The following is a 27,608-nucleotide window of genomic DNA, read 5'->3' on the forward strand; positions in this document are numbered from 1 at the left end:
ATTCCAACCAGTCTTTGAAAACTTCCGCTAAACCTTCGTCTCAAAACATCAAAATTAGTTCTCCGAAAACAAGGAACCAGTCTTTTGTTATCAACCTTACCCGAGGAAAAGTTACAGTGAAATCTGACGATACGATGATCACTGGAAGAAAACTCTTCCCCCACCGAAACTTATAAGCACGAGCTTATTTTGCTTAATGGTTAATCCCGCCGGTAGTAAATCATCGTAATCTCCTCAGCCCCAGATTCATTGTCCGAAATATAATTTAGTGCTGATAAAATATCAATATTCTTCAAACACGTCCTGTCTTCTAAGAAAAGTGAATTGTCGTGTTTCAACGTACACGATACTCTATTATTTGTGAAAAAATATGAATAATTCTTTCGTGATTCTTGGTACGATTCATCAAGAGAATGCATAGCTTATATAATTACTGAATATAGCTCACTAAACTTGAAGCGTTGACAAGAAACAAAACAATAATAGCAACACATTTCTTTTTTTTTTTACTTTATGTGTTTTCTTTTAAAATCTCTGTCAATGAAATATACACAAGGCTGAAACCAGGTTCAGTTGTAGGGTTATATATTCTTAATTTCTTGCACTCCAAAAACATCAGCTAGAAATAAATACTCTCAAAACCATTTCAAGTGTTTGATGGTTTACCATGGTCAAGGTACAACAGTTTCCCCCCCCCCATGTTTTAACTTTTTGGACTGTGCGAGTTGATGTACATTGTATGAATGAACACTGATGAATAATGTGGAGCTCTGAACATCGAGATCGCAGAATGTGGTGACATAACATTGGGGAAATGGAATTTAAACAATACATGTGTGAAAGAGTTTAAATTGGTTATTTCATTTCTGAATATGATTGCTGCAGAAACGCAATCAAGAAAATTTTCAGTGAATGGAAAATGAATAGCAAGATAAAATCAATTTTTAACGCTTCCCCCCCCCCCCCACAAGCACACTAATATCTAGTATAGATTCGATTAACTTATCAAGATTAGTAAAATTTTCCCACTAGTTGAACTTCTAGTTATACAGTCACCAGTGAATATTCAGTTCATATCTAGATTAAGACGTGGAATAGCTGAATAAAATCGTGATAATTTCATTCTATTTTACTTTTTCAGTTGGGAATTCGTGCCAAATCCGGATGGAGAATGGGGAAAATTGATGAAAAATGGGAGCTTCACTGGATTGATTGGTGTTCTTCAGAGACGTGTAAGTTCTCTCAGTTGATCCATCCCAAGTTCGTTCCTAGAATTTAAATTTTTAGCAATAACTGTTTTTAAAGTTTCCATGAAGTGATTGAGTAAACTTTTGAAATATTAAATGCGTGAGAAAAGAAACTTATAAATATATATACATGTTTGTTTCAAAAAATTAGAACGTCTCGGAAAATTACGGACCCAAATTTTTAAAATGCTCAAGTTAGAAATACGAAATTTGCACTATTGTTTTTCAATTTACATTCTCATCTTCTAAGAGGTTCTTGTTGAGCATATTGGTTGAAAAAAATTACATAAAGTAAATTAAATGTGTTATAAAATGCCAAATTACCTTTTATTTCAAAAAACTAAAACATCTCGAGTGACGTTTTAAACAATCAGAACATCTCACTTTGAATGAATGCAAATTTACACCATGTTGAACGACTGAGTCTTTTCTGATTATGTAGGCTATATACACCTGGAATAGCCAATCTTCACTTTACAGGTAGAAAAATGGGTCATTTCTTCAAATGCGAATTTAAATTTGCACTTGCTTGGACAGTACTGAGAACACGCGTGCGTTTGTTATGGGCATCTTTTTCTCAGCCACCTCGTTTTGCCTGTTGTGGCGTTGTATTTGTATTTGTGTGTATGTTATCGTACGCATACATTCTATTTGTGCTATCTTTGGCCTTGGTGGTCGGCTGCAGTTGCTTTTCTGTAGCTCCCAACTTCGAGGCGCGAATGCGAGTATATCTCCCAGTTAAAAAGTCTCACCACAGAGAGCAAGAGACCTACAAACAGTACAGATTTTCAATTATTCCACTTCACTTCTGAACTATAGATGGTAGCACTGAAAAATCAGACACAACACTAGATGCGTACTCAAACTGTTAGGTACGCACTCTTACACTTCTGGCACAACTCACTAGTAGTAAATATATTTTCTTGAATTCCTGAACGTTCATGCATGATACTGCGGCACCGGTGTCCAACTCTATAGAAAGTTTCTTTCCCTCAAGGTATACATCCACCATCAACTTCTTGTCTCTATTAGCCTGTAGATTATTGACAGGAAACGCGTCAGATTCCGGGCTCAGCTGATTCACATTAGTTTTCGATCTACACACTTTCTGTACGTGCCCTTTCATTTTACAAAATCTACATATGCTGTCCTTCAATTTACACTTATGAGCCTTGTGAAAAGTGCTCGAACAACGATAACAAGCACGATTTTGTCCCACTGGTTTCACGTTATGTTTCGATTTCGAGTTCGCTTGCTCTGGTATCATTTTTCCTTAGGTGCCAATCGAAACATTTCGCTGATTTTCTTAACGCCAAGCTGCGATACGTGATTATGTATTCCTTATACGTCCTTCCATGCGGTTTCTAAACAGAGAGCTGTAGATTTCGCACTACGGTAAGTAAAATTCTTGGCAGTCAGTAGCTTTTTTTGGATATTGTTACGATCTATAGACGAAAGATGGCGCGATTTCCCTCAGAAATATCGAAATCGGTTGATACCGGTTTCGGTTTGGCGGAAATACTTACGATTAGCGGAGAACCGGTAGGAGCATTCTAGAAGGTCCCGCTCCTCCAGAGAGTGGTTCCATACCTCAGTACAGTGGTTCCGCCAACTTAAAGTAGAATTTAAAAACTTATTTTGGAAACTGTAAAGTAGAATTTTGTAGAATGTTCCTTTTCTCGAAGAATCGACAGGCCTATAAATAGTAAGAATAAGGGATGCCAGGAGCCAGATTCCAGATTAGAAATTGACTGGATGAAAGTCAGTTGTGATTTAACTTTGCGAGAAAGTTTTTAGCTCTCTGATTAGCTTGTAAATACGTGTAAATTGGTGTTCTATAAATAAATCTGTGTTTGTCCGTCGAACCGCTTCTTGTTTTGCAATCGCGAAGTCTTGTGAAAAATTATTCGGAACAATTTGTTGTCAGAAGTGGGATAATTCAAGATTTGCATGAAGACAAGAAGAATTGACATTAATGAAATGCGAGAACAGCTGAATCAACTGATGTCTGTGATGGGCCTTACTTACTTACTAACCGAAATGGCGACCCAGTCCACATTCTGAAGAATTTTCAACCGATAGGTCACCACCGGGGTAAAAAAAGTGTGATAGGGGCAGGAAGAGTCAAGAAGGTGTGGAAAAATCAAAGTATTGTATCGAAAAATACACGCGTACGGTTAAAAGCAAGGACTGCTGGGAAAAAAATACAGCATGCACAGCACGTGCAGTTTAAAACAAGGGCGGGAGAAAAGAAATGTATGCTTGCAAAAGTAGCTATACATGAAATTACACCTGACGCTGCTGAATAGTGTAAAAATACATGACATACTGAAAAAAAAAATGCGGAATGGCTACAAATGTAGTGACTAGGAGAAGAGTACACATGGTAGTCCGTTGCATTCGCACTATCATACAATACACAATATTTACATGAAAATAGATTTAAAAAAAAAACCAGTTACAAACTATTTGTAAAGCGCAAACGGCTAGGGGAAGCGTTACGCACTTCCTAGTCCGTGAGAGGAAAAGAAAGAGTGTGAGTTGTGGTCGCAAGATGCATAGATACATAGTTACAAGGGAGTATACAAAACATATATATGCATGTAAAGTTTCAAAACTACACAAAGTAAGGAAAGTAAGAAGCGGGTTTCAGTTAATAATGTGAATACAATGAAAATATTCTGAGGGAGTTTTGGAGAAAACTACAATATATCTTCGAATGTGATAGGACCAAAGATGTACATTGAGAAAAGATGCAATTGTGTATCTGCGGAAGGGATACAAAATGAGTGACAAAGAGATGAGTACATATGCCAGTCTGTTGCTTTCCAAATATTATAAAATACACAATTTTTACATGAAAATATATAGAAAAACAATCCAGTTACAAATTATACGAAATACAAAATTATAGAGGTTAAAGTAGGGGTTGTGACTATAATCTGGCCACATGATATGCAGTTACAGCACAAGTAAGAAAATTGAGTAATGGGTTTCAGTTAAAAATGTGAATACATTGAAAAATACTGAGGGCGTTTCGGAGAAAAATAAAATATATCTTTAATATCTAGTCTGTACAATATTAAACAATCATTGTTGTTGATTTCGGCTCTTACTGCGAGTTATTGGTGGGGAGTAATCTATGTCTATTTCCGAGGAAGATATGGAGTCGTCGGCTGTAGATGGGTGTGTAAGATGTTTATTATGCCAGAATTGTACGTTTTGTTCGAGAAGCCTGATGAGGGCTCTGGCTTGGATTGACAGAACTTGCGATCGGATGATTCGTTTCTTCCAAACGGTTTTTAGTTTGGGATGAATCGCTGGGAAGTGATGTGAATTTGTGTACTAACAGCTGGTAAAGTTGTGAAGGAGATCCCCAATCTCTCCACAGTTGCAGTACTTATTTCCGGTGATATGGAACCTCTTAAGGTAGGTTGCTAGTTGGCCGTGCTCTGTGATGAAGATAGTTTTCTCTCTGGGCCATACTAGGTTTGTAAGATTTACCTCAGGTATAACTTCTGTGACGTTCCTATAGGTGTTGGTCCGAGACCATTCCTGCGGCCGAGAACTCTTGAGAACAGATTGAAGTAACCTTTTTGCATATGATGTTGGTAGCGGCTAATCAGTAAGCTCTTCGAGCGGTGTTGCTGTTTTGGCAGTTTGATCTGCAGCTTCATTTCCGAAGGTTCCTTGGTGGGCCTTTACCCATGAGAGCGTGAGATTCGCATTGTTGATGAGTAGAGTTCTAATGGATCTCACAAGAGAGGATGTTTGGATTTGACATCATAAATTGCTTTTAAACTGGCCAAACTATCGGTGTAAATTTCAATCTTCGTTGAAGTGTTTTTGCTGAAGTCCAGTGCATACAGTATTGCCACCAGCTCAGCTTGAAATACTGAATTGTTGTCGTAATCTCCATGTATGAATAATTGATGTGTTGATGATCTTCACATACGCAGCTGCTGTTCCGGTTTCCATTTTGGAACCATCGGTAAATATGGCTTCTTTGTTATCTTCGATAGGAAGAGCGGTCGATCCGGAATCTGACGGGATGGTTGACAGATTCAACAGAGCCATCACGAACACCTCACTCTTCGTGTCGCAGAACTAACGAGATTGGGACTCAAAGTTATCGCTTTTCCTGCTGGCCTATGGAACTGCCGTCCACGAGAGCACCGGATTGGATTTTCTCCAACACAGATGATGATGGTACGAGATCTTCTGCTGCTTGCTGTTTGGGCGACCGCCAGATGCTTCTCTTTCACCGAAAGAATACGTCCAGGCACTCCGGACGATCAACATCTGCTCCGGAAAGATGAAGTACCGCTACGATGCGAAGGCCACATCTTATGACTTGGAACCCGAAGCGCCGGAAGGACTGTGCCAAGGACTGTGAAAGGAATCTTCAGAGGGACCCTACCGAGTGGTGAAGAGACTTAACGATGTCGGATCCAGATAACGACATGCTTGAAGTGCAAGGTGGTCCACTTCAACAGACTGGCCTCTTACCGCAGTGACAACCCGCCGAATTAAGGAGTGAATTGTCAGGACGAACAATTCTATGAAAGTGGGCAATGTTACGATCTATAGACGATAGATGGCGCGATTTGTTCGATATTTCTGAGAGCTATTGAACAAATCGCGTCATTTATCGTCTATAGAACTCCCCAATCCTACGATTGGCTGAGAACAGGTGGGAACATTCTAGAAGGTCCCGCCCCTCTAGACAGTGGTTCCATACCTCCGTACGGTGGCGCCGCTAACTTGGAAACTGTAAAGTAGAATTTTGTAGAATGTTCCTTTCTCGAAGATTCGACAGGCCTATAAATAGTAAGAGTAAGGGATGCCAGGAGCCAAATTCCAGATTAGAAATTGACTGGATGAAAGTCAGTTGTGATTTAACTTTGCGAGAAAGTTGTTAGCTCGCTGATTAGCTTGAAAATACGTGTAAATTGCTGTTCTGTAAATAAATCTGTGGTTGTCTGTCGAACCGCTTCTTGTTTTGTGAAAAACTAAACCGGAACAATATTTTCGCACTCAAATCCGTAACGAACCTATCGGGTAGCATCACAGATAGATTCGATCCAAAGTTACAATTCCGCGAAAGTTTCTGCAATTCGATTGTGTAATCCGCTAGTGACTCATTCCTAGTTGATTCCTCTTGTAAAACTTGTACCGTTCCTTCATCTCGTTCCGAGTCGGATTCAAATGTCCTCGCAACAGGGTGACGATCTTGTGGTAGGGCTTCGTAGACGGGAGAGGAGACTGAGATCCGGAGTATCCAGGTTCTTTAGGATCCTGTAGGTGTGTGGCCCGATGAAGCATAGCAAAGCCGATGCTTTCTTCCCTTCAGGTACATCGTCAATGGCGAAATATGATTCCAATCGCTCCTCGTAGCTATTCCAATATCAACGGATTCATCGAACTGTTCAAAATGGAACTGGAATGGTGCGGTGCCCACTGGTTGAGTTCGCGTAGACAATAAGGGAACCACATACATAACACCCCCCTCTCCCGAGGGGTTGAATTTAGAAAAATCCCTTCTCCGTGAGTTTCTACATTACAATATAAAAATACTGACCAAATTCCATATTTATAGCTTCAGCTGTTATGGCTCGGATTTCTCCCGATGACCCCCTACCCTATTTACCCACCTTATGTTTACACACCTTACCAAGGTGTTGAATTTGAAAAAAACCTTCCTCAGTGGGTCTTTACGTCATGAAATAAAACTACTGACGACATTTCATGAATATTAACTTTGAACCTCTTAGACGCGAAATTGGGAAACCCCCTTTTTAGTTTCTACGAAATAAAATAAAACTTCTAATACATTTCATGAATTTCAGTGGTTTCAGCTAGGCGTGATTTCTCTATGTTACTTTTGAACCCTTTTATGTCGTCCTTAGGGTCGGAATTTGTCTTAGTCTTTACGTCATGAATTAAAACATCTGATCTCGGCATGACTTCTCTATGTTACCTTAACCCCTTTAGGGACAAATTTCGAAAAAATACCCTTCTTACTTAGTCTTTACGTTATAAAGAAAATATTCTGACCAAATTACATGAACGCTTCAACGGTTTCTCGGCTCGGCGTGATTTCTCAATGTAACTTTTGCTCTTAGGCCCTCCGCACACGGAGCGATTACTGGGCGAGCGAGTCAAGCGACGAGTCATGAGCGATCGCGGCGAATTTTCAACGATACGGGCGATTATACGATTCGTACGATTGGTATCCGCTAATGGGCCGATTTTTTGCGCTAGCGAACTGGACGATTTTTCGCCTTTGCACCCGTGCTCTTCCTACTTTCCCGCCACTTCTTCCACCTGTTCTGTGCCTCGTTATTTTCTTATTTTGTGCACTAAATAAAAGTATCATTTTCTAACATATATTCTATTTTTCGTTGGTGAATTATGGAAAGTTCTAGCGACGAAGAGGCTATCCTCATGTTCTATTTTCATAAAAAAAAGAAAAAAAAAAAGAGAAAGCATTGGGTTCATCCCTACATAGAAAGGAACTTGCATAGCAGGCTGTTTGTGGCAGCAAGAGAACTGCAGGAAAGTGATGCTAAGTTCATGGCATTTTATAGAATGTCCAAACAGACGTATAATGAGCTGGTGGAAATTATTTCGCCAGCTATAAGGAAACAAAACACCAACATGCGAGAATGTATAGGTCCAGAAGAACGACTTCTGATCACATTGAGGTAAGTTTTTTTCATATTACTTTATGTATCAAAATTTGAACAATGAATAGACACCCCAATTTATTTAAAAATGAATTTATTAATTTAGGAAATTATATAAAAAGTCAATATTTCTCCAAGGGGCACATAAATACCATGTTGGAAAATTAAAAGGCACAAAAATCATATTACACAAGTGGGGAAAAAATATTGATACATGAAAAGTTAATTATATATATAAAATTCACAAATAGATATAAAATTGATCCAAGGACCTGCTAGATACCCGCATTGGGAAATTGTGAAACAAGTAAACAAAAATGCACCATCTAATATTACTCATAGAAAATGCAAGACGTATATGGGTCAGTAGCCCAAAATTGGACAGACTTATCAAAAACGAATCATTGGCATAAAGGGATAAACATGTCTGAAACGCATCATTTTGTAACCAAAGTAAACATTCCAAAAGATAGAGGTCCACGAACCATTTTACCCAACCTCCAACCACTCCAACATTTCTTTTTCCCAGCTTTGCCAAACTTCTACAGTAGCCTATCATTCAAGTCTGGCATAAAATTGTAGATTTATTTAGAGAACACACACAGCAGATAAAAAAATCAATGATACTACTTCCTAACAGAATATGGCAATTTAAATTAGTCTCATTTTAATAATGAATAAAATGGCCAATAGTAAATTCAAATTACCTAATTTTTTTTTAATTTAAACATCATACATTCATCGGAGGACGATATCACTCTCGGCTATCCATAGAAGGTTTTTAACAGCTGGCTGATGTAAAGACATATTCAGGAAAGAGAGAAAATTCAACTGCCCTTGTGAGTAATCGAACCCCCTGTTCTCTCACTTGCCGGGTGAGTGCCCTACACCACGAAGGCAACAAATATTTTGATATTTTCTTGGAGCTTGCATGCACTGAACGGGACCTTACATGGATGGTCAAATCTAGTTAAGTAGCCATCTGGTGGCAGTGTCAACAATTGCAAGCTTTGGCCTAAATTGAGTCAGACAGCCCATGTACAGTCCCGTTCAGTGCACATGAGCTCCAAGGAAAGACTAAGATTTTCATTGCCTTTGTAGTCAAGGGTGCTCACCCTGCAAGTGAGAGGATATGGGTTCGATTCCCCGCAAGGGCAGTTGAATTTTCTCTTTCCTATATTTATCTCCCCTTCAGCCAGCTGTTAAAACCTTCATATTACACATTTAAATTAGAAAATTCAAACATCAATAACCTAATAATGTAGTTGGCATATGAAAAATATTTCTTCATAAAAGAAATAATATATCTGAAGAAAACAAATTTTAGAATGGGTAAATATCAGACTGGAACCATATCCCTAGATACAATGCAGAAAGTATACAATTATATTAAGTGGTATATAATTAATGTTTGTCACAAGATGAATAAAAGCAGTGAAATATATTTCTCGATAAAATCAAATGATGAGATAAAACTCAGTTTTTCAAAAAAAAGATGAAATTAAATAAAAAGGTCTAGAATGAAAACAACTCAAGTTTGGCTTCTTTATGTCTTTTTCATACTAGACCTTTTATTTAATTTTAATTCTTTGATAACGAAATCCGTAGTTTCAAAATTATAATGAAGTTTTATCTAATCATTTGATTTGAATTTGTTGAGAAATACATTGATTTCACTGATTTTATTCGGTCAAACTTGTATCAGCCTGTTCATGTGGAAGGAAGGATGCTAGAATCGAAGCTAACATCTGTGCACTGATGTATCAATTCCACTGGTTGGACAACAGCTTGTGTTGTCTCAAAGGGACTGGTTCCAAGAATTTCGTCTATCAAAAGGATCGACTTCCTCTTAAATAATCTGAGCTGTGCGCTAGTCATCAACCTGAGATCGGGTAAAAGGCATCCGATAAACTGTTGCATGGACTCTTTCAGATCATCTGTAGGAGGAGGCGCAGCAGAAACAGCAGTCATTTTTGCCTTCTTTATGCTGAAATATTCGGCAAAGGCGGCATCTGCATCGTTGGTGCTGCAGGTCTTTCGCTTTCGGGATATCCCACTGCTGCTCTGAGATTGTGTATTAGGAAGTGATGCTGCAGTTGATGTTAACGGAGGAGTGCTTGGTTTAGGTGGCGAGTCTGGGATGTCTATGTCATCAAGTCCCAAAGAGTTGTCACCAGTTGGCACCTGAGAGCTTTCGGGTTGATCAACGATTTGGGAATGTTCCATTGGAACAGGCAACAAATTCCCACTCGGCGCCCCCACAGTCTTCACAAAAGGTAGGGCGAACTGCATGGCTTCATTCAAATAATAAGGTTTTTTGACTTGTGTTCCTGAACCGCTTGGAAGGTGTCTCAGTTTTCGCACAAAGGTAGTTCTCAAGTTTTTCCATTTGTCTTTGCAGTCATGCACTGCAAAATAAAAACACGAAAAATTAACACAGAAGGCCTAGGATGAAATACATATTCAATGACCAAGTTATAAAGTACATATAGTCAAACCCTGTTGTAACACTAACCCCGCTCAGTGACAAAATTTTCCAGTGAACAAATCTTCCACATAAAAGGAATTAAATGTGTTAATTTGTTATTGGATATGACGCCAAACTCATTATAGCGCCAGAAACCTGCAAGACAAATGGTTGCGTTACATCAGGGTTAGACTGTATATTTTAAAAGTGAGGTGGAATACAATTTTCAGTTTTTAAAAAAAATTCAGCTAAATAAAAATAATTTTTGGTTTGAATTTCGATATATTTCTGTTGTCTCCAACCCCCATGTAATTGATATAAATTATTTTGCAGGTATCTGGCTACAGGATGTACCTTTGTCTCCCTTGGTCTGTACTTTGCCCGAGGGGAGACCACAATCGGGCAGATTGTAGCTGAGACTACGAAGATATTGTGGGATGAGCTACACACGCAATATTTGGCAAAACCTGACACGCAGCAACAATGGAGACAAATTGCAGAACGTTTTCTGTCATTGTGGAACCTGCCAAACTGCATAGGTGCAGTAGACGGAAAACATATCCGTATAGAAAAACTTCCAAAGACAGGTTCTACCAACTTCAACTACAAATCGTACCACTCCATCGTGCTGTTAGCATGCTGCGATGCAGATGGTGTATTCACGATGGTAGAGGCCGGGTATGCGGGTAGGAGTAGTGATGGCGGCATATTTCGAGCGTCTGCTATGAAACATTGGTTGACACATTCGCAACTGGAGATTCCTGCTCCCTCCAGACTACCCTGCCATGAACATGACAGTGCTTTCCCCCATTACTTTGTGGCAGATGAGGCATTCCCGTTGTCGCAAAATTTAATGCGTCCCTATTCTAAAAGAATCCTCGACAATTCGAAGAGAGTCTTCAATTATAGATTGAGCAGGGGAAGGGAAAACAATTGAATGCACCTTTGGCATGATGACTGAAAAGTTCCAAGTGCTAAGTGTGCCAATACGGTGCCGCAACAACAGCAAAGTAGTGGATATAGTGAAGAGTGTGTGTGTGCCACACAATTTCATCCGGAAAAAAGAGGGATATACATACACCCCGAAGCAATTTGAAGAAGCAACCGAGGCACACGTCATCTTTACCTCTTCATCGCCACCAAGTGCTCTGCACCATAATTCTACTGCAAACACTGTCAGGAATTACTTGACACATTATTTTTTGAGTCCTCAGGGGTCAGTGCCTTGGCAATGGAATTATTGTATATAATTCTTTTTATGATTCCCATGCCATAATATGCATAAAATATTGTAAATACTGTACATTACCGACTGTTTTACCGACATTGTTTTGCAACAACACTGAATGTTCTGCAACATATGTTGCAGTTTGTAGTATATTCTGCCACAACCTTTCCTCAGGCATATTATCAAGTCATTGTTAAGATTTGAGCATGTTTACACCTTGTTTGGAAATGTTTGTAATCAAAATAAACACTACAGAAGCATGTACTTGATGTCTAAAAAGCAATGGTGTGTTTTTTTTTCTCATCTCAATTTCAATCATCTGTCACAGTGTTAAATTTTTTTAAAGTAATTAGGCCTTCATGTCAGTAAATAGTGGAACCTCCATAACTCGGGAGTGTCCATGTTGACCTAAAGCAGATGTTATGTTCGTGAAGAGTTTTGTGTGATCGTACTTTCACAATGGTTTGCTATCATTGTTGTATTCATGCATAATCATATATATGTGAACAATTCTATATCTCAAATAGACAAAATTACCTTTTTTTTTTTTTTTGCAAAAAGTTTCCAAATCTCATATTAGAGTGCAAAAAAGTGTATCATGTCACGATAGCTGTGTTTAAAAAAAGGCGGATTATTTATTTGGCTCGTAGCTAGTAGGTTTAATTTTCTGTTTCCAAACAGTGGGAAGTGACCCGAGGTGTGAAGAATATCTGCAAACATGGGCGTCGGAAGTGTTTCACACCTGTGGATGACCATCTTGAGCTGTATGAAGGAAGGTTTAATTTTTGAATAAAATGTGTGGGTGCTCTGACGCTTGCCACAATACTGTGGGTGCTGGAGCACACTCCCGGCACTGACACCACTATATGTAAAAACAATGAAATGAGGAAATGTTGAAATGTGAGTGAGCAATGTAAACTTCATGGACTTGGCCAATGAAAGTGTAATTTGAAAAATTAATGGTGATAGCACAGCACGAATTTCAGTTGACTTAAACAGAGTTTAGACATCTTGGAGGTTTCTCCCATTGAGTTTAGTAATATGCCGAACATGAGAATAATATTTGTCAAGTTATCGAGGTTATAAGTCGCTTATCGAAGTTCTGCTGCATTTATTTTTAAACACGTAATAAACGGACTAAGATTTCTAAAAATATTTTCGCAAAATGTAACAAGGAAACTAGGTTTTTTTTTAGCTTAGGTTTTTTAGGGCATAAATGCATTTGTTTAGTAATTCCCAGATCATAAACACTTTTATAATGACCATAATATAATGAACAGTAATTATAAAGATCTGACGCTTATTTTTTCACAACAAAAAAAAATTATCCGCATAATAAATAAGCAGAACCTAATTCATTTATTAAATCATCGAAAAGCAAATCACATTATTAAAGTTTTTAAGACAAAGTTTACGATAACATTGCATACCCGGCTGAAAGCACGTGGGATATAACGTGCTTCGCCCCCCCCCCCCCCCACAGGGTGGAATTTTTCACGGACCCCCATTAGCAAATCCTACTGTATTAAGCCACAAAAATTCATCCCGTACCGACTGAATGCCATGAAAATATGTCCAGTTTTCATCACGTTTCATATGTAAACAATGAAAAAATAGCTACACTGCGATGAATTACTGTATTGTTTATTATATGAAAAAAAAAAGCTACATACCTGATAAATTTACTTCCTTCCCTATTTCACTCCATGCTTTCTCTACAGCATCCTTCCTGGAGTAACTGGGCCTCGTGAAGTCATATAATTCTGGATACCTCTCAACGAAACTCACAAATTTCAGATTGAACGCCTCCATTTTTTTCTGACGATTTGGACGATTCGATTAGGATCGCACTTCTTTTCAGATCGCTCGAAACACCAATCACTCGTTCGGCAATCGCGATGCGTAAAAATCGCCAAGCAATCGCGCCGTTAGCGGTCTCCAACTCATTTAGTTGAGAAGTGAGGGAGAGGGAAAAAAGAATCGTAGTTCGCTCGCCCAGTAATCGCTCCGTGTGCGGAGGGCCTTAAAAACGCTTTCTTAGTTTCGTCTTTACGTCATGAAATAAAACTTCTGACCAAATTTCATGAATTTAAGCGGCTTCGGCTCAGCGTGATTTCTCTATAGCCCCCGTTCACATGTGCGAATATTGAAGTAGCTCTGTGAGTTGTAGCACATGCGTGACGACTTTTTTTCTTCGTAAGGGAAGAAATGGAGAGCAGTCTTTGGTGAAAATTCTTGTCTTGACGCAGGTTTTAAACCCGCTTTTTCTATTTCCCATGTGCACAGGGCTTATGTAGTCTTTATTTCATGAAGTAAAATGACTGACCTGACTGACCATATTTGATGTTTATAGCTTCAGCGATGATGAATCAGTCAGTCAGGATATGTTATGTATTCATATTCAGGGTGTTCTGTTAAAGGACCGACAAACTCAGAGGGTGGTTGTTAGAAGACATTATCGGGAATTATGAGATGCATCGGTTGCGTGTAGTTACAAGACAGAGACATGCATTTATATCTTACACAAGGGACGGGCTTTATTTCACACAACATACTATATACATGACGAGAAACGAACTGCGCAATAACTAGAATAATCACCTGATGGCGCTTTGAGCGCGTACATCAATCCTCGCTCTGAGGAAGTGGCTTTCTTTTCCCACCGTGTCGGCGGCGGCGACGCCACAGACTATCCCCCCAGTGAGCGAGCGAACGCTAATGTAGGAAATACAAGATTGACATTCACATATTGATGATACAAAATTATAACAAATAATAAGCAATGTGCATGTGTGTATAAATATTTGCGACAGCTGAGAATTCAATATTTTGCAAAGACGAATGAAAAATACGAATGTATACGATGTTAACATATTTGCAATGATTTGAAAAAAAAAATGTAAATTAACACTTATGCGAATATATACACATATGCGAAAATGTAAAGGCATAACACAAGAATATAAATGGGTGTAAAAACATATGCAATCAAAAATACGAAACAAATCGTTCTGGAAAATGAACTCTTCGTCCATAACGAGTTGTTACTGTTTTTTCTGTCGTTGACACTGGACTTTTGGAGTCCTGTTTAGAACTCATCTCATTTGGAGTCCTGTTTAGAACTCATCTCATTTGGAGTCCTGTTTAGAACTCATCTCATTTGGAGTCCTGTTTAGAACTCATCTCATTTGGTAGTTTGGTGACTGCAGGTGGTTCTCTGTCATCCATGGCGAATGCAGGTTTGACTCTGTCAATAGACAGTGAGATAGATTTACCATTTACTTTGATTACAAAAACTTTGTCGGTCCTTTGCACTACAGGATATGGTCCAGTGTAGGGTGCGCTTAATGCAGGTCGAACTTTGTCTACGCGTAAGAACACATGAGAACAATTTTTTAAGGAAGGATGAACATAAATCTTGAAAGTATTCTTATGAGATGGAGACACGGGTGATAAACTCCTCATGAGCGAAGACAGCATTGATGCATAGGTAGCGTCTGGTGTAGATTTGGACACCTCATCTGAAAGTAGGTCAGATGGCAATCTAATAGTGGTTCCATACACCAGTTCGGCACAGGTAGCTTGAAGATCCTCCTTGAAAGCGGATCATAGACCCAGGAGGACTATCGGAAGCGATTCTGACCATTTGGTATTGTCGTGAGCAATGATGGCACTTTTTAGGGTGCGATGAAATCGCTCGACCAGACCATTGGCAATTGGATGATATGCAGTGGTTCGTATGCGATCTGTTCGTAGTAGTGCTGCGAGCTGCTGGAAGAGATGAGATTCAAATTGAGTTCCACGATCTGTGGTCACTGTTGAGGGACAACCAAAACGACTGATCCATGAATCAAAGAATGCTTTGCAGATGGTTTCGGCGCGTATGTCCGGTATCGGTGTTACTTCGGGCCATCTTGTAAATCTGTCTATCATGGTAAGACAGTAGATGTTCCCGTTTGATGGTGGATAAGGGCCTATAATGTCAATGTGCACATGTGAAAAACGAGCGTCGGGAAGTGCGAAGGTGCTCAGAGGTGCTTTTGTGTGCCTCTGGATTTTCGATCGCTGGCATGATTGGCAGCAGCGTACCCAAGCTGTGATGTTTTTGTTCATGTTTGGCCACACATATCGTGAGCAAATGAGGTTTTTTGTTACAGCGATTCCGGGATGCGATAGATTGTGAAGGTGGTCAAAAATCAGCTTTCGATACGACTCTGGAACGAAAGGTCTGGATGAGCCAGTTGAAATGTCACACCATAATTCACCATCTGTTAGATGACATGGCTTCAGTTCCATCTGTAGAGATGTGTTGTTACCTTTCAAAATTTCTTTCAGTTCCGGGTCGCTTGATTGAAATTCCACAAATTCTTTAAAATTAATCTCCTTAGAACCAGTTATTGCGTCGATTTCGATTCTTGACAGTGCATCTGCGACATAATTTTGAGAGCCTTGGACGTGACGGATATCGGTTGAATACTGGGATATCAAGTCCAAATGACGAAGCTGTCGCGGCGAACATTTGTTTGGATTTTGCTTGAAGGCATAAATTAGGGGCCTCTGATCTGTGTAGATAATGAACTCCCTGCCTTCGAGCATGTGCTTGAATTTTTTTATAGATGAATAAATTGCAAACAGTTCTCGGTCGTATGCGGACCATTTGTTTTGACTTTTGGACAATTTCATAGAGAAAAATGCGATGGGTTCCCATTTGTCGGCTAATTGCATGAGAGCACCACCCACTGCGACATCTGAAGCATCTACCCAAACACTTAATTTAGCTCCAGGAAGTGGATGTCTCAGGAGTGTGGCATTTGCCATGGCATCTTTGGCCAAAGTGAACGACTTTGTTGCTTCATCGGTCCACACGAGCTGGTCGTTGGTACGAGCAGAACAAGATGATTTTTTATTTTTATGACCTTCGAGAAATTTTATTGACGGATGTAACAAATCGGCAGCTTTCGGAATGAAACGTCGATAAAAATTGTACATACCGAGAAATCTTCGAAGTTGTGTCAAGGTCGTTGGCTGTGGATAATCCAAGATACACTGAACTCGATCTGTCAGAGGTTCGATGCCGCTTGCAGATAGCCGGAATCCAAGGAAGTCGATGGTTTCTTTACCGAAGTTGCACTTGGAGACGTTGACGCAGAGTCCATATTCTTGAAGTCTGTTAAAGAGAGTCTTGAGATGATGGATGTGTTCATCAGGACCTTTTGATGCAATCAGGATGTCGTCGACGAATGCGTAAACTCCAGGAAGTCCTCTGGTCACTTCATCGATGAATCGCTGGAAGGTTGCAGAAGCGTTGCACAATCCGAATTGCATCCTGGTGCTCTCAAACAATCCGAAAGGTGTGCATATTGCTGTTTTGTGGATGTCATCAGGATTTATTGGGATCTGATGGTAGGCTTTTATGAGATCCACATGGCTGAAAATTTTAGTACCATGCAGTTCAGCAGTGAAATCAGCAATGCAAGGAATGGGATATTTGTCTTTTAACGTTTGTGCATTTAAAGCACGGAAATCTCCGACCGGTCGAAATTCCAAGGTACCCTTTTTTGGTACCATATGAAGTGGTGAGGCGTAATTACTCCTCGAAGGTCTCAAATGCCCCAGTTGCAGCATGTTGTGAAATTCCGATTTCGCTATTTTTAATCTGTCTGGAGCTAACCTACGAGGTTTCGCCACCACAGGCGATCCTTTTGTGGATATATGATGGATGGTGTTGTGCTTTATTGGTGCATTTGGATTAGGAAGTTTAGTGATCTCCGGGAATTCATAAATCAGCTTGTGATACGCCGAGTCACCGGTAATCGTTTTCACCGAATGAATGCACGTTGCGTTTGAGACGCGTCCGGGACGTTTCAATTTCGTTTTCAAGTCACGTAGGAACTTGTTGCGAAGGTCCGGGACTAAGTCGAAATAATGAAGGAAGTCCGCACCCAGTATAGGAGTTGACACATTGGCGATGTAAAATGGCCAGGAAAAATTTCGTCTCAAGCCGAAATCCACGGAAAGAATACGTTGGCCATACACCTCGATGGATGATGTATTCGCGGCTGCGAACGCTTGAACAGGCCGTTGTTTGCGCTGAGAAAGGCTTGCCGGCAAGATCGAAACATCACTGCCCGTATCAACGAGTAAAGATAGATTCGTTTTCATGTCTTTCACAAACAGGCGACGTGACGTTGATGGCAAAGAGCAAATCGCCTCTACTCTTTGCTGAGTTCGTTTCCCGAATATTTGCAGGGAGAGACACATTTCTTGGCATCGGTGCCGAATCGTCGATGATACCAACACTCATCGCGCTTTTTCTATCTGCTACGCTGTCGCGGGTAGCGGTTTCGGTACGGGCTACGACTTCGCCCTCGGGAAATCTCGTCGATTCGCAGATGGAGCTTTTGGATTTCCGACAACAAACGTTCCTCGATGGAATTCGCGGAAGAGTTAGAACAGGCACTTACCGCTTGTGGTGCTACGTCCATGACGCGATCGGCGATTTCGGCCGCTTTGTCCAACGTTAGTGGTGTGACGGCAGCCAGGATGGATTGCACAGATGTTGGCAAATGCTGAAGAAACAGTTCCAACATGAGCTCGTCCGGAACGCTGTGTGATTCCGCGCGACGCCGCATGACGCGCAAAAGTTCACTTGGACGACGATCACCGAGTTGCTCCCCAGTGAGAAGTTTCCGTATCTCTTGCTGTGACGATTCACCACTGCGCTTGATTAACTCCGATTTCACGTGTCCGTAGGGATCTGTTGCCGTTGGATTCGTAATGACATCGCGGATGATGGAAGCTGCTTCCGGTGGTAGATGGGCCACTATGTAGTTGAATTTTGTGCGACTGTCTGTTACCGGTTTCGGAATCCCCAGTTCGAAAGTTGATTCGCACATCAGGAACCATAGTGTAGGATCGGCGAAATTGTACGGTGGTATCTTTATCGCTGCAACGTCCGCCATGATTTCGCTTTTGCGTGGGCGAGAATGTTCAACTGCACGTGTTGTTTCCGTTGAGATGCGCCCGCTGTTTCTTTTTTTAGATATAATGTCTCAACTGATGATCAGACTTTCCAAGGTCACCAATATCGGGAATTATGAGATGCATCGGTTGCGTGTAGTTACAGGACAGAGACATGCATTTATATCTTACACAAGGGACGGACTTTATTTCACACAACATACTATATACATGACGAGAAACGAACTGCGCAATAACTAGAATAATCACCTGATGGCGCTTTGAGTGCGTACATCAATCCTCGCTCTGAGGAAGTGGCTTTCTTTTCCCACCGTGTCGGCGGCGGCGACGCCACAGAAGTAAAATGACTGACCTGACTGACCATATTTGATGTTTATAGCTTCAGCGATGATTAATCAGTCAGTCAGGATATGTTATGTATTCATATTCAGGGTGTTCTGTTAAAGGACCGACAAACTCAGAGGGTGGTTGTTAGAAGACATAAAGAGAAGAACAAAATTTGCAATGGAACATCGTTTCGCAAACCACGTTGAGAGGGTGGAAATCGCGAAAAACGCATGCAGGCTCCGGAGGGAACGAAAGGAGGATGTCAGTTGATCGTTTAATGCGTTTGTGGGTTCGCTCACCATATCTGACGTAAGAAGCGTCACGAAACACATGTGCTGGGGCAGGATTACGCGCTACGGACGACGTAAACTAGTGCTATTGCGGTAGTAAGCACGTGTAGCAGTTAGATTGGTCAAGAGGGACCCGTTGCTTGGCCTCCGGATATGAATCCGTGTGACTTTCTCCCATGAGGGTCACCTTAAATCACTCGTTTACGCGACGCCTGTGGATACACCGGAGTATCTCAAAGCGCGGATTTTCGTCGCTGCGGCAGACATCAAAAGCGTACGTGGTATCTTCGAGCGAGTCCGGGAATCGTTTTTACGTCATTGTAAACTGTGCAATGACGTCAGCGGTCGCGACTTTTAACTACTCTTGTAATACTTAATCAAATAAATCTTTTTGTATTTATTATATACCATATATTGTATTTTTTGTCGTTCCAGCGTGATGTCGAAACCTGCATGCGATTTTCACCCTCTTAACGTTGTTTGCGATACCATGTTTCATTGCCATTTTTGTTCCTCTCGATGTCTAATATCTCCCCTCTGAGTTTGCTGGTCCATTAACAGAACACTCTGTATAATAAACATATCCTGACTGACGGATTGAGTGCCTCATCATTACTGAGCCAGAACCATTGAAGCTATAAATATCAAATTTGGCCAATGGCTTTGTTTTGTGGCATAAAGACTCACTGAGAATGTTTTTTTTTTTTCGATTTGACCACTAAGGTGGTAAAAAGGGGTTCAAAGGTGACATATTGAAATCATTCCTAACCAGAACCACTGAAGCTATAATCATGAAATTTGTTCAGAAGTGTTATTTCATGACGTAAAAAAAGCCAATAAGAGGTTTTCAAAATTTGACCTCTAAAGGGGTAAAGAGAGTTCGAAGATAACGTGCAGTAATCATGCCGAGTAGAAACCACTGAAGCTAGAGTCAGTGAAATTTGGTCAGTAGTTTCACTTCATGATTTTACGCCTATGGAGGTCATAAGGAGTTTCAAAGGTTATATAGAGAAATCACGCCGAACCGAAATCGCTGGAGCTATAATTATGAAATGCGGCCAGTAGTTTTAATTCATCATTTAAAAACCAACTAAGAAGAGAAATTTTTTTAAAAACTCGACACCTAAGGGGGGGGGGGTCAAAAGAGATTTCAAAGGCTATATAGCGAAATCTTGCTGAGCAGAAACTGCTGAAACTATAATTGTGAAATTTGGTCAGTAGTTTTAGTTTGTGATGTAGAGGCTCACTAAAAAGGGGATAATTCAAAATTAAAGATCTAAGGGGGTCATATGTTTGGGAGGGAGGTTTCTGGAACCACTGAAGCTATAAATATAAAATTTGGTCAGTAGTTTCAATTCATAAGTTAAAGACCCACTAAGAAAGGATTTTTTGAAATTCGTCGCTTAAGTGGTTCATAAGATGGTTCAAACGTTACATAGAGAAATCATGCTGAGCCGAAACCACTGGAACTATAATTATGAAGTTTGATCAGTAGTTTTACATCATGACTACAGATACGTAAAAATTTCGCAAAAAAAGTTTTAAAATCAGAAATTTCGCATTTATTCGCAGTAATGAATTCCAAATGACAAATTTCACATTCGTTCACAAAAAAAAAGAAAAAAAAAAGAAACACCTCTCGAATACATAAAACATAGCTGAAATAAAAAAATTCGCATTTTAAAGAAAACCGGACCGCAATACTGGAAAGTGTTAAAGTACTTAGTTGAAATCTAACATTGTAGTAATATATCTCTACTTCTAATTTAACCTTTTTTTTCAAATGCTTTTATAACAGCCTTTCCCAAAATTGCAAAAAGTTGCATATACAGTCGAGTACACTTATAACATAACTCGGATATTTTGCCCATTCCCGTATATATATTTTTACCTCTAGTATACAAACACAATGCCACAACAGGCAAAATGCCCAACGAGGTGGCTGAAAAAGAAATGCCCATAACAAATATGGATGTCATATATTTCGAACATACAGCAACCCAATTAAAAATGCAATTGCTCTATGATATAACAAACCAAAATAATGGTCTTAACTAAGAAAATAATCCAGCTACTGCAAAAAAGTCGAAAACAGAGTTTTTGTACAGCATTTTTTATAGTATGCTGGTGATATCTTCACGTTTTCTCACAAAAGACCTACATTTTTTCATTGCCAGAATAGTTATGTTTCTCATCAACGGATGGCACGGGATATGGGACTTCAGCGCTACCTGTCGATGATAAATATAACTATTTTGGCAATAAAATTTTTGGCACTTAATAAAATCCTATCTTTCTGTGAAAACTGTATCGTCTATTCTTTTCGAACTATTGGATTTCTACTTGTTTTCATTACTCTGTGATCTTTTTATTGGTGGCAGTGATTAAAGAAAATTGTTGTAAATCAACTCAGTCACTGTTGGAAAGCTCTGCTAATTCAAGTGTATTACTAATTGGTGATATAAAATTCATAAACATCAGAGGGGTTATTTCTTCTAATGCCCAAATTTTTAAATTGTACAATACTGTCAACTTCAAAGGGAAAAACCGTTTGCATAAACCCAAAAAAATCATTAACGTTTCCAAAAATATCTGCATGTTATTGTATATATATCTTGCGTTTTCTGATAAGTTTCCAAAACTTTTCAGATATCAATCAAAAACTATATTCATGCTGTATTATATTTCAATTCTGTGTTGCATAAGCTTATTTTGTCCACGACAATCTCAAAAATGCCTATATGCTATTGTTACGTAAACTAATTCCAACGCTTCGCTTATAGCGTACACGTTGATTATCACAAACACTTCTCGAATCACAAAGGGGCTTTGTTATAACCGAACTGGACTGTTTTCACCATCGAGCTTATATTACTGGACGGAGTATGTGACTTCAGCGGTCTCCGCCTTGGCAGTGCTAAGAACAGTGTCCCCCAACATCTCCGTCGAAAGATCACGAGGGAGATGAAAATAAAGGTTTTTTTTTGGGGAGGGGGGGGGGGACAAAACTATAACCATGTTCCAAATTTTTAAAAAAAAGTAGTTTGACGATATAGATGTCAGGAGAGAATGCCTCTATTACTTCCTCTGTTATCACACTGTTATTACATTTCACTTTTTTGCAAAATAGTCCGAAACGATGGAAGAGTACTCCTTGATTTTATTCTGGCTTGAATGAAGCCTTCACGACTCTCGGTTGTTGATACAGCAAGGAGAGGTGATTCAGTTACGAGTCGTACGCACCGTTCAACTGCTTGTGTGTGACACGGAAAATTCGGTGTAGATGTAAAAGCAGGTTCAGATCATTTTTATGGGTACATCTCCTGATTTTTTATAACAGGTGGTTCAGTCACTCGCACTTGATCCCATGCACATAGTTCCGAATAATACTTAGCAGAAAAGTTTATTTTCGAACATGGAATGTACGGATTTCTGCTTCTGATAATCCTTCATTTCTAATTTTCAGAATTCTCTTGATTCCCAGTTTTTGTAAATGAGATTCTCATCTGAGAGTAGAGCAATAAATTCTCTGGGTGGGCGTAGAAGTTTTTTCTCCTATTATCCCCCCCCCCAACACAATCTAACCCATAGGATCCCATGTTATACCCATAGTTTCTACCGCAGCCTGGAACATTCCATCGCCCCCCAGGGGGCGTTAATGCCCATGTTGGGAATCACTGATCTAGATGCTTCACAAGATCCCTTAGAGGTAACTCATTAAAGTGGAAAAGACAAGTAAGCCATTGCAAGGAGAATGACCTATTTCTCTCTCTTTCCCTATTTTAATTTGATGAGACCATTTTTATAACCAGTATTGGTAACAGTCCCGTCACATCCGATCGCGCCATCAATTCCTTCGTATGAAAATCTTGCTTCAAAAAGTCTAGGATTGATGACTTTATATCCCTTGCTCTACTGCTTCTTGGAGTTGTGTGACCGAGATAAATTGACCCGGGTTAATGCAATATGGTTATGTGTTCTTCAGATATGGTTCTTCTATGGAAAAAATCACCTTCTTTAACATTAGCTAAGGTTTTGTCTTTTCGACCATCAAAATATATTCCTCGCACATTTGTTCTAGGCATTTTATCTTGTGTGTGTGTGTGCAAAAGAACTCTCTGTGATGCTCTTTCGCGCCTTATTTTCATCCGGTCTATTGTCATATTTGGCTTCTCTTTCGTCAATAACCCAACATCCTTCAGCACAGCATTCGCAATAATTGCAGCTGATCGATCAGACACACCAGTTCTATCACAAGCAAAAGCAACATTTGGTAATTCAGTTCTCATCTGAGAGCATGATGGTAGAACTTCAAAAGCAAATGAACTACTATAACAAAAGGGAGATCAGGAGAAATTATTACAAAAACAAATCAATTTAATCACACGCTTCCCCATCCGCAAGCGTGTGATTAAATTGATTTGTTTTTGTAATTCTGGAAAAAAAATAATAAATGAGAACAAGCCACACACACACACAATGTCAGTTTTGGTGAAGTATCAGATAGGAAAAAAAGTCACAGCACAACAATTAACAGCACAAACATCACATCTCTGAAAGTTGTAAACCCCCTCCTTCCCCTGGAGTTATAAACTTCTGTCGGAAGAAAAATTACCCCCCCCCCCAGACAAATTCTTTGAAATCACGTTGCGTCGGGGGTCATAAGTGGGGGTAGGATTCAAAGAATATATGGGACAATAATCGCCATGTCCAAACCGCTCGACTATAAATACGAAATTTGGTCAGTATTATATTTTATAATATAGAGACAGGATTTATGAAAATTTTACCCATGTGTGATGAGGGGTTCAAATGTTCTATGTGGGAAATCATCGCTGACGATTTTTACCAAATCAACGCAAGCCAAGCAGCGGGTAACAGCTAGTCATGCATACATAAAAACTATGTGTGATAGAGAAAATATAATATTTGAAAGTCAACATCCCAAAGTAGTCTAAAAAACTTATTTCACTCGTTACAAAAAAGTTAAAAATTGTTGACCAGTGTAATCTGATTCATATCATCGATATGTCCACTTCTGTGTGTGAGCACCTTGGTATTTTCAGATTTTGTCAAGTAAACTCTAAACGCCCACACATCTCGAGTAAAATTTATATTCATCATCAGTTCTAAACTGTTTACAAGCAAAAATTACTTGCTTGATATATGGTGAGAAATGTTCAGTAATGTATACCGGGTTAGATCTCAAGGCCGGTACACACTACTATATACCCGACGTGTAACCACGTCAGGTCAGATGACGTGGGATCATATCAGACATTATACGGTGTGTACACTGGTTGGACGTTTTAAGAGATGCATTAAAGCCGATACACACTACAATAACGAATTTGGGTTCTTAAGTATTATTCGTGGAAATTCTGTGTGTGTCGTGAATTCCCACGAATCTGAATTTGCTTTTAAGCCATCACATAAAGATGCCTACAAGTTACAGAAACGCGTCCGTTGTAATAGTACCATTTGGTGTAGAGAGTAAGTGATTGCATTGCGACATATCTAGAACGTTTCAAGAAGTCGGACAACGCCAAGTGTGCTCGTGATGAGATTGGATCTTTATGGCACTACCTGACACTTACCCATATACAAAAAGAATTTCATTTTGGTGCTATCCCCGAGAACGGTCGACTTGGGACCTCGATCACCTTATTTTGTGAGATGGTCATGTTACGTTGTTTTCAATAAAACTTTCCGGATACACCCATCCTTTGGGAATGCTTCGATATCTCTCAGAGATGGGAAGCGTGGTGTTTACGGTCTTCAAAGGTGCCACCTAGGTCACAGCAGCGTAGTGTGTAGCGGCCTTTAGGCGGGGAAAAAATCAATGGGCATACAATTTAGTTTTCTTTCCTTCGTAATTTTTAGGAAAGAATCACGTGTTATTTCGGTTTTTTAGTTGAACTAAACCATATTAGGTTTGCTTTCGTCCTTACGTATTGTGGGAACTCGGTAGATCACTGAAATGGTATGGGAGAGGTTAATATTATAGCTATAACATTGCCTCATTTATCTTTATTCTTGGATTCTGGCAGACCTTGAACCTCCATATTGTATCTTCTAGTATAACTGATGTAAATCGGCAACCTTGTGAGACAGTCATGTTCCTCACCTCCAATTTGTCTTTCTCAAATTGTAGGCGCCCCTGTTATTCTTTGGTATTTTTAAGTTTAATGGATTGTTCATCGACCGGTGGCTGCTGTGAGATAAATGTCATCAGAGACTACAGAGATGGTCATCAATCTAATTAACAATAGACAATATATTGTTAATTGCTAATTTGGAACCAGTTGATTCGGGTATTAGTGATTTCGCAGATTCGATGATTACATTATGTAGATTACATTATTATGTCATGTTTATGGAAACTTGGAAACGTCATCATTAGAGCCGTAGACTCTGGTTGAAGTGATGATTCTTGTTCAGAAGTAGAGGAATCAGAACTGGAGTAAACTGTTAAGTCAGCGGTGCGTTAGAAGCCACTCCAGAACTAGACTCTGCAATAATATATGATAGGAGTCTTAACATTTCAAACACTTCCATTCAGACTTACGGTTATATATCATAAAATAAATTTTTCTTAGAAACCTACACAATAAAAATGATACGGAGGAGGGAATGGATTACATGCTGAAAAAACTACTTTATCCTCCCTTGACCTGTTTTCTTATAAACAAGGCATATAATCATTGTAGGATTAATTTTGAGATATTGTTCCGGACAATTTCCACAACATTTCTAGATTGCAAAACAAGAAGCTGTTTGACGGACAAACACAGATTTATTTACAGAACAGCAATTTACACGTATTTACAAGCTAATCAGAGAAATAAACAACTTTCTCGTAAAGTTGAATCACAACTGACTTTTCAACCGATCTTTCCTCTTGTGATCGCCTCACTATTTATAGCTCTGGTCGAAACTTCGAGAAAAAGAATATTCCACAAATTTATATTTCATAGTACCAAGTTTGCGGGCCTCTGTCTGGAGGGGGCAGACCCCTCTGGAATGTTCTGTGCCTACCCTCCGCCAGTTCTCCGCCAATCGCACGTGTTTGCACTAAACCGAAACCGGTATCAACTGCTGTTGCCAACAGATTTCGATATTTTTGAGAGTCATCGAACAAATCGCGCCATTTATCATCTACAGCTCGCAACAATATCAACATCACCACAGCCACCACTTGAGCAACACAGGAAAAAAAAATATTAAACACAGGAAAAATAAAATAAATTGGAAAAATAATAACAATACCGAAGGTTCTCTAGCGTAGAAATTTACGCGAGACACACGCACCCGGCCAGTTGCCACCGAAAGAAGATAGACAATGTTACACTTCAACTGCCAAAAATTAAAGTTTCAATTAACTTGGGCGTTCACGGGTAAAGATGATTTATTCTTGTTTGAATGTGTTCTGATTAGATATATACATGGTGCATAGGGAACAGCACACACCACATTCTACTGACGAACCGTTGATCCTAGAGACATACTTCCAATTAGGAAAAAGTATGCGAATAACGTGTAGTACTCATATATTCCATTCATGCTGCAAAGGTTTGCTCTGTTATACAACTTTTTATATTGTCCCTGTCTTCAAAAACCCAATATACCCTGTCCTCAAAAATTCAAGAAGGAAGTTGTTGCGCTATCTTTCCTGAGGCCGATTTAAGTTAACTTCCGCGTTTATAAGTGCTATATAGGCAGAGATATTTGCATTCAAAAACGGAAGGAAAGTTGCGGGGGAAGAACAGCATAAACAAACAGACAACGCTTCTTTTCGTGATTTTGTTGCTGTTCTTTCCGAACTTTCCTCCGATATTTAAATTAAAATATCTCTGCGAATATTGCACTTAGAAAGACAGCGTAATAACTACCTAATTAGTTTTTGCACACAGTATGATCAAATTAAAAGGTTTTTTTTTTTTAAATTTTAAAAACTATACAACTCCTCGCAACACGAATGAGTCCAACACGTTATTTGGATAATTTTCCTAATTGGAAGTATGCCTCTATTATTAATGGTTCACCAGTAAAATGCAGTGCGTGCTGTTACCTATACACTCTCTTTAATTACACGAATTTTATATTTTCTTAGGAAGCTGACATCGCCTTCTCTATAATTAGTTCATTCCAAGACCGTTTGGCTGTCGCTGACTTTTCACCAAAGTACGGTCTTTTGAAAAACATATTAATATCTCGTGCTCCTGGTTACAAATTACAATTGGATGTATTTTATAAGCCATTTTCTATCGAAGTAAGTACAACGTATAAATGGCGTCTGTAATTAAGTTTAATTCGCTCTGAGTTGTCCGTAGCCGAACTTTTTTTTACCAGACAGCTATGAATCTTTGAAACAGCATT

The 27,608-nt window shown here is 39.4% G+C and overlaps 1 protein-coding gene across 5 annotated transcripts in view; it reads left to right on the top strand.

The window, feature by feature from the left end:
* LOC149077869 (glutamate receptor ionotropic, delta-2-like) overlaps positions 1 to 27,608 on the top strand; it is a 201,351-nt gene that overhangs the window by 111,707 nt on the left and 62,036 nt on the right. For all 5 annotated transcript variants that reach the window (XM_089241469.1, XM_089241470.1, XM_089241472.1 and 2 more), the window contains 2 exons: positions 1,142 to 1,232; positions 27,343 to 27,501. In XM_089241469.1, the coding sequence (XP_089097595.1) occupies positions 1,142 to 1,232; positions 27,343 to 27,501 (250 nt within the window). The remainder of the gene's footprint in view (positions 1 to 1,141; positions 1,233 to 27,342; positions 27,502 to 27,608) is intronic.

The sequence above is a fragment of the Pholcus phalangioides genome, unplaced genomic scaffold (genome assembly GCF_987345545.1).
Source record: "Pholcus phalangioides strain wild (caught in Gottingen) unplaced genomic scaffold, Ppha-v1.0 ptg000014l_1, whole genome shotgun sequence".
Classification (NCBI taxonomy): Eukaryota; Metazoa; Arthropoda; class Arachnida; order Araneae; family Pholcidae; genus Pholcus; species Pholcus phalangioides.